Below are 8,642 nucleotides of genomic sequence, written 5' to 3'. Positions count from 1 at the left end.
CTTCCTTCCTTCCTTCCTTCCTTCCTTCCTTCCTTCCTTCCTTCCTTTCTTCCTTCCTTTCGTCCTTCCTTTTGTATTTCTTATAAAATACTTTAAACCATGGGCTGTTCCAGCTGAAGAATAAGCAAATTATAGCTGAACATTGTACAGAAATCTGTCTTACATTCAAGCAATTTAAAGCTTCTCATGCTTTCTGGTATCAAACCCCCACTGTTGGTAAGGGACTGTAAGATGCAGAAGAAAGCTCACACCTGCCCAGCCTATGGCAGGGAGGTGCTCCATCTTGTGGTTGCATAAGGAATTTAAAAGGAAATTGCTGGGACAATGAACCCTCATGTCATGTGCCCATCTTCCTTATTTCTTGCACTTGTTAAATTAAACCTACAAGGAAATACGGCTTTGCTGCCAAGAAGATACAGATTAAATGAACGGATCAAAAGTCAATGAAGTAATAAGGAGTTTGAAAATGCTGTCATAATACCAGATAAAATAAAGCTTAGTCCAAGAAGCAGCACTAGAAATTTTAAAATTAACTTCAGAATTGTAAAGATAAGTATATCAAACTTCTACTTTTGCTCAAACTCATAAATTGCATTTATTTATTATTGATGTGAGTGTGTGTGTGTGTGTGTGTTTGTGTGTACGTAGTGGCAGAGGACAACTTTGTAAAGTCACTTTCCTCCCACCTCAATGTTGAACTCAGGCTGTCAGACTTGCACAGCAACTGCGCTTACCACTGAGCCATCTTGCCAGCCCATACATATTTATTTATATTCATCATGAGCTGGGGGAGTTCAAAGAATTAAGAGGTTCAACTGAACCACACTTAAATAGTTAGACACAGTTACAAGTAAAGGACTTTTGGAATCTCAACAAATTATCCACAATACGAGGTAGACAAAAAGTTGGAAATGATATTGATGATTAGCAGAACAAATGAACATAGCTATTCTAACTGACATAGTAAGACAACACTTAATAAGGACTGAGTTTTCGGAATTATCAATGGTTCATAAGACTTGACCGAAGTCGACAGTCATTCAGGATCATAAAGCAAGCTGCAGTTAACTCAACATGACTGTACTCACTCAGAATGTATTCTCTGGTTGCAGTGGCATATGTCAGCCACTGAAAGGAAAAGAAGAAAGTTTAAAGCAAGCAACAGCTTTTTTTCTTTTTTTTTCTTTTTTTTAATTGGATATTTTATTTACAGTTCAGATGTTATCCCCTTACCCCATTTCCTCCCCCCGCCCAAGAACCCCCTATCCCATCACCCTTCCTCCTGCTTCTCTTGGGATGTGTCCCTACCTACCCCCCCCCACACACACTCCTACTTCCCCACCCTTGAATTTCCCCAAACACGGCGTTCAGCCTTCATGGGACCAAGGATCTCCTCTCCCACCTATGCCTGACAGGGCCATCCTCCCTTACATATACAGCTGGAGCCATGGATCCCTCCCTAAGTGCTCCTAGGCTGGTGGTTTAGACCCTGGGAGCTCTGGTTGGTAGGTATTGTGCAAGCAACAGCTTTAAGAAGTTCTCACCATCTCTATTCATCTCTAAAGCCAACCCAAGTTTAATTCTTCAGCTGCACAGGATGCTGGGAATATAGATGTACCTGAACAACAGGTTCACATCAGTTTCCCAAAAGACATGACTCAAGAGGACCTTAAATACATTTAGGGGCCCATACAAGTGTTTCCATTTATCTTAAGGTTAAAAGAAAAAAATAAAACCTTTATGATGATAGAAAATGACTCTCTCTCTCTCTCTCTCTCTCTCTCTCTCTCTCTCTCTCTCTCTCTGTGTGTGTGTGTGTGTGTGTGTGTGTGTGTGTGTAAACTAGTGTTTTTACAAGCTCATAAAGACAGAAGTAACAAGAGCTCAGAAAAGTCATAACTGGCTCCAATTCCATCCAAGGGTTTTGTTGCTATGGCAAACAGGTGAACTGCAGAAACTTGAGGCCAGATAATTGTTCCAGCCACCACCAATCTCTGTGGCTGCTCAGGAGCTTAAGTATTCTTCACAATAGGACAGTGACTAGGACACTATCCTAATAGAATGCACTGTCCACCTCTCCCATGACTCAGCTCAAAATTCCAATCTGCAACCTCACAGTTTTCCTGAGCAGAGGCCTATACGTTAAACGAAAAGCTTTATCCTTCTTCCACACTGAACAAGTAAAGGCAAAGCAGATACAGTGTAGATCAAAGAAAATAAGAGTCTGAAGACTCTCCTGTTCATGAGAGGAAAGACCTTCTAACACAGAACCTCTAACGTTGGGCTAAAGGGCCAAAGCTCCCAAGCCTGAGCCAAGCTCCTCTTGACTAAGCACCAACTCACCCCTCCATGGCTGGTGGACTTGCCCTCTCCTTGGTCTAACAAATTGTGGCTTCCTTGTTTATTTCTTCATTTCTCTCTAAAGTTTCTATAAACATCCAGGATTGGCCAATAATAGCTGCTTATAAACATTCAATGAGCCTTCTCATTTTCCCACTCAGGGACTGGCAGTTATCCTTGGGGTCTGTGGTTCAGGGTCTATGTGATGAGACCAAGTGAACACAGTCCTTGAGTCAATCAGTCTCCACTCAGTTCCTACGAGAAGCCCATCCTGCCTTCTGAATGTCTTTGGCTATATTTAGAAGTCTCAAACACTGCCGAGTTTTACTCTAAGCGCTCTCCCATTTCCATAATATCATAGATTCTTTACTGCTAAGGTCAACTTTTCTGATGCTGTAGAACAATGAGAATGGTGTTACATGTTAATGAACATAAGCAATAGGATCCCCCATCCCTCCCCTGCTCTCACTGGATTGGGTGGCTTTGCCTGAAGAGTTTGGACCATTTTCTATCTGTGTTCTCTTTCCTTTCTGTACAGATATTATGGATTTCTTAAGGCAGTCACAGCTTTAATTGGAATGTTTGGAGGCCTAATTTCTTCAACTATCGCTGGATTGATCCTTAATCAAGTAAGTAGCATGCAGATACACATACTTATTTTTTTCATTATTGTGTGAAGAAAGTCTCTCTCTCTCTTTCTCTCTTCCCTCTCTCCATATATATATGTGTGTGTGTGTATGTATCTTAAACACACACACCACAAAAGGGAGAAGATGCCAACAGTAGATGAGTTTTCATGTCATTTGAAGACAACTTTGATGAAATCAGATGGTGCTCTGACTCTACAATCTATTCTTTCTCTTTGTCTATTAGTTGTTAGTGTTGGGAACTCTTTAATTATCTAAAAGGAAATGGATCTCTTTGGTTTAAATAGGGCAGGTGTAGCTGCTGAAACAGGATTTTGGCTTAGTGAAGGTAGTGGAAGTAACAAGCTTTGTCAGAAAATAGACTAAAATCAGGACAGTACAGAGCTAAATGTTGAGGGACACTGTCATGTCTACCAAGGCAGGCATGGATCTGTAATTGTTACAGAATCACTTAAAATCTTCATGATGGACACAATTGAAATATTCTGTCAACTTAAAGTTACTTAAAATGCATGCTTTTGGCTGGTGAGATGGCTCAGTGGGGACAGTGCTTATTGCACAAGCCTGACAACCTTGTTCAAACCCCAGAATCCACAGAAAGGTGGAAAGAGAGAACCAACTCCATAAACATTTCCTTTGATCTCCGCATCCATGTCATGGAACATGCATACACACACACACACACGCTCACACTAAATCTTAAAATACATGCCTTGTCTTGAAAAAACCAAGAGAGCATTTTAGAGATTCAGAAAAATTGATTCCAGAGAGATGACTGATCACAGGGGCACTGGCTGCCGAGGATGAAGGGACAAACAATTATCCCAAAACCGCAAATCCAGGATGGGCATGCTAGCTTAATTGTGTAGTGAGAAAGGACTGCACCTCATTCTGCATCTTCAATACCAGAGGTCGTGCTCCCTGCCACCACAGAAGCTGTGGGCAGAGGCAGGAACTGCATCTTTAAGTAGCACTTTCCTCACAGCATGGGGTTCAGTCATCTGAGAAGGCAGTGGGTCAATAGCCTCAGCAAAACTTCAGCCAGCTGCTTTTACAAGGAGGCAGTCAATCATTCTGGAGGTCAGTCTTGCCCTGCTGGTCAGGTGATCAGCAACATTTCTAAGACTTGTGATGTCTGGGCCTTGCACTTTCCCCTTATTCTCTAGTAGCCTGACCCCAGGCACTTCTTTAAAAAGTGTCTAAATAGTGTCTGCCTATATCAATCATGTGCTCCCCCTTTACCTGGGCTAGAGTATTTACTCAGAACAGCCAGCTGCTAGCACTGTGTGCAGTCTAAGTTATTGATAGTGTGCATGTTCAGATTCCTTTCTACAACATGGAGGACAAAAGAACCCTTTATGGTGGAGAATACAAAAAGCTTCTCATCTATTCCAACCCCTGTCTCCTATCAATTGAACTAGCTCATAAACTGGTTTGTTTGGGGGAAAGCTCCCAAGTGGAGTAGTTGTGCTGGGAGTTCCTTCAGTTGTTCCCACACACACAGTATGGGCCAGGGAGAGGTGGTCAGCACACATCATGGCCATATTGCTCATAGATGAGCCACCAAAATCCTGCTTCTCATACTTATGATGATGACATAAAGGCAGAAGACACCGACATATCTATAGAAACTCCTGTAGGAGCGATGGCTTCACTAGAGAAGGGAAGTTCAAGGCAACCAGGGTCAGATTCTTGCTGAGCACAGAGCCAGCCTCACCCTGCTCTTCCACTGAGTCTGCTCAATTCCTAATTTTTGTTGGCTGAGCAAACTTTTCTGCTAACTTCTTAAAGGTGTGAGAAAATTAAATTTCAGAATTTTGCAAAGTGATCTCTGCCCAGGAAGGAATCCTGCCTTTGTCTAAGTGTGCGGGAAGAGAAAAATTGAATAAAATCCCCCCTGAGCACATGAAACAATAAGCCAACAAGAGGTTGAGGTCCACACTCAAATCCTGTTCCTCCCCCAAATATTTTTTAATTTTTTTTAATTTTATTTTATGTGTATGGGTGACTTTTCTATATATGTACCTGTGTACAATGTGCATGCCTCCAGCCACAGAGTCTGAAAAAGAACGTAATACCTTCTGGAACTGGAGTTATAATCCATTGTGAGACACCATGTGGGTGCTAGAAATAGTGAACCTCAGTCCTTTAGAAAACTGTCTGTTGCTCTGAACCCCTAACCCATCTTTCTGGCCCCACCAAACCCTTTTCTTCTAAATGTCACATGCCGAGAATTGTTTTACAAGACCTGAGCTTTCTGGTTGGAGCAAATTTATGCTCCGTGGAATTTCAGTACACATGGCATGACACTGCAAAAAAAAAAAATCACAAAACACTTGAAATGTGAAGCAAATGACAAACAAACAAACAAACAAACACAGAATTAGAGCTTCAACGATACTGGAAGTGATGCAGGCGTTTAAAGAAGTGAAAGGACAGACAAAGGATGTCAGAAGCATGACAGGTGTCAAAGAATCTTATTTACTCCCTGTGGTCAACAATATAGCAACTTAAAAATAGAAAGATCAGATGTAATGTAAACAAAAGGAACCTATAAGGACTCTGCTTCTATCAATGGAAGAGTGGGTGGTTTGGGTCAATTTTCTTAAGGTTAACAGTTGTTAAAGCTGGAAACCGAAAGGGGGGAGTTTCATTGAAACCTGAGCAAGCTGAAGATGCAGAGGCAATAGCAGGCAATGTCTGCAAGAAGCAGAAACTCAAGGAATTGTGCCAAAATGGCTTCCTTTCTTTTTTCTATTGTAAAAAGGACTTCTGAATTTGGGAGTGCTCTCCCAGTAAACCAAACATTTTAGCTGGAGATTTTTCAAGGGCTGAATCTGAAGAAAAAGGTGACCAGAAAAAAATAGCCAATCCTCGAAATCAGCCTTTGGTCACTTGGGTAGCAGAAAATACCAACCCAAATTTGGGGTGCTTCAGGAGTGCTGAGAAATGTCAACCCATTTGAGGTGATTCAGGAGTGTTGAGACTCAAGTGAGCCTCAAGCAAGCAAAACAAAATACATCTAGGTGGAGGTGACCTGGTTTCTGATGACAGAGTATAAATATATACATAGCATAAATCTGTATGGATTATTTTCTAAATATCTGCATAAATATCACAAAATAATTTTAGTATATTATTTTTAGCCCTAAAATAAAAATCATATATTTAAGAATATGTTTAATGAATTATTTACATATCTATGGAGAAAACCAGGGGCTAATTTTTACAGAAAAATTTTAAAAATTAATAAATGGCAAGATACACCATTTTTTTATGTTAAAAGACTTGAAATTGTAAAAATGCCTTGAAATTCTGTTATAAGATCTGTTGGTTCAATATAATTCCAATCAAAATTTTAAATTATTCTTTGTGGGAAATTATAGTGTTTTTATACAATTGGCATGTGTGTGTTCACAATGAGATAGAAATAACTGGGGAGTTTGGGGGGTTCGTTTTGTTTTGGTTTTGAGGTTTTGTTTGAGACAGGACCTCACCATGTGGGCCTGGCTGACCTGGAACTCACTATGTATCCTATGTTGGCCTCTTCCTTGGATCTCTCTGCCTTCCTCTGCCTCATCAATCCTGAAATGTCAGGTGTGTGCCAACATCCAACAACACGAATGCCTTGAAGAAGAAAACCTGGAATGCTTTCTCTTAATTGTATCAGAACACTGCTATGGTAAATATAAAATTACATGAGAGGCATTGTAGCAAAATAATAATTACTGCACATAGGTTAGTTAAAAATAATAGTTATAGAGCATAGAAATTATTTAAATCTGCCAACTACATTTGAAAACACACTTTCTCTCTACATACCTGTCTATCCATGCTTATGTGATACAACATACTGTTGTCTATGCAAGATATCTCAAAAGAGAAAGGAAGTTTAAAAAATAAATCATGAGAAAAAAGATACATGGATTATAAGAAACTGATATATTATCAGATAGTGGTGGCACACACCTTTAATCTCAGTGCTTGGAGGACAGCAGCAAGCAAGCAGATAAGTGAGCATGAGGCCAGCCTGGTCTACAGAGTGAGTTCCAGGACAGCCAGGGCTACACAGAGAAAGTCTGTCTCAAAAACAATATAACAACAAAAAGAAACAAAGAAACAAAGAAACAAAGAAAGAAAGAAAGAAAGAAAGAAAGAAAGAGAGAAAGAAAGAAAGAGAGAGAGAGAGAGAAAGAAAGAGAGAGAGAGAAAGAGAAAGAAAGGAAGGAAGGAAGGAAGACAGAAAGAAAGAAAGCTGGTAAAAAAGAATTGTATATATAGAAAGACAAAAGCAATTACTTGTGTAGAGTGAAATGATGAATTTCTTGGTTATTTATAAGTTTTTGAATGCTTGAGTGACCTGTGTTAACTCTACATATTATTTTAATGCTATATTTTAAGTGTTATAAGACAGAAGATCAAGACCAGTCACTCATACTTACTTTGTATCTTAATCCCTCAGGATCCAGATTATGCTTGGCATAAAATCTTCTTCTTGATGGCAGGCATTAACACGACGTGCCTGGCTTTCTACCTTCTATTTGCTAAAGGAGAAATTCAGGACTGGGCTAAAGAAACAAAGACCACACGGCTGTGAAGGTAAGACTTTATCAGATTAAGGACAGTGTTGAAACTGAAGACATGAAAGGGAACAGAGCAGCAGAAGATGAATTGCTGAGATAGAGAGCAATCATAGCCACAGGCTGGGGGAGGGGAAGCATGCTGAATCTGAAAGAGTAATGCTGATACCACTACCCAGGGGTAGCCTGCTCTGGAATTCTGGGGAGACATCAGAGTTGCTATATAGATTTGGAAAACTGAGCTTGAAAAATGAACAGTGAAGAAAGATGCAAGAGAGATGAGGAATACTCTCCAGGAACATAGAATAAGGGTTAAGAAATGTGGAGTGTTGAGGTGAAGGAAATAGTATCTCTGCAAAGTGCTCTCTAGGACTTAAATCACAGGGAATCTAAACCCACCACTGGGATAGGCAAGGGCTATCATAAAGATGATCCAGGCAAAAATAGCTTTTGAGTGAAGGATAAAGAGAAGAGGTCAGCTAAGGAAGAGAATCTGGTACTTTGCTTTTCGTATAAACTCTGCACGGTGAGTAGCCAGGAGAAGAAATGACTCATGGATTAGAATTGGCAGTTGTGAAATAGCCCTGTTTTTAAGCCCCATTGAATCAAGAGGCCGTTGCAATAACTGCCATCACCTATCAATGTCTCATAGAAAGAGAGACAAAAAGACTGTGAGCCTGCTTTTTATTTTTTTATGCATGGAGAAAGTGAGTGCACATGTGTGTCTGGGTTCCTGTGCGTCCAGATGCCTGTGTGTTCGGAAGCCAAAGACAACCTCAGATGTCATCCTCATGCTGCCACCTCTTCTGAGACAAGATCTCTTATTGGGATTCAGCACAATAGGCTGCTGGCTGGTCAATCAGGCCTGCTGATCTTCCTGTCTCTGCTTCCCTAGTGTTCAAGTTATGTCCCAATAGTGTGCATTTTTACATAGATTCGGGGAATCAAATTCAGGCTCTTAGCTTGCAAACCTTTGAACCAAGTATTTGTTTTCTGTAGTTTTTTGTTGTTCATTTTGTCAGTAGAAAAAGGAAGGAAGGAAGGAAGGAAGGAAGGAAGGAAGGAAGGAAGGAAG

The 8,642-nt window shown here is 40.4% G+C and overlaps 1 protein-coding gene across 5 annotated transcripts in view; it reads left to right on the top strand.

The window, feature by feature from the left end:
• Slc17a1 (solute carrier family 17 member 1) overlaps window positions 1–8,642 on the top strand; it is a 29,396-nt gene that overhangs the window by 17,628 nt on the left and 3,126 nt on the right. For all 5 annotated transcript variants that reach the window (XM_028776318.1, XM_028776316.1, XM_028776317.1 and 2 more), the window contains 2 exons: window positions 2,879–2,969; window positions 7,450–7,586. In XM_028776318.1, the coding sequence (XP_028632151.1) occupies window positions 2,879–2,969; window positions 7,450–7,584 (226 nt within the window). In that variant the 3' untranslated portion in view covers window positions 7,585–7,586. The remainder of the gene's footprint in view (window positions 1–2,878; window positions 2,970–7,449; window positions 7,587–8,642) is intronic.

The sequence above is a fragment of the Grammomys surdaster genome, unplaced genomic scaffold, assembly GCF_004785775.1.
Source record: "Grammomys surdaster isolate TR1022 unplaced genomic scaffold, NIH_TR_1.0 267, whole genome shotgun sequence".
In the NCBI taxonomy this organism is placed as follows: Eukaryota; Metazoa; Chordata; class Mammalia; order Rodentia; family Muridae; genus Grammomys; species Grammomys surdaster.
This window is presented reverse-complemented; position numbering and strand designations above follow the sequence as displayed.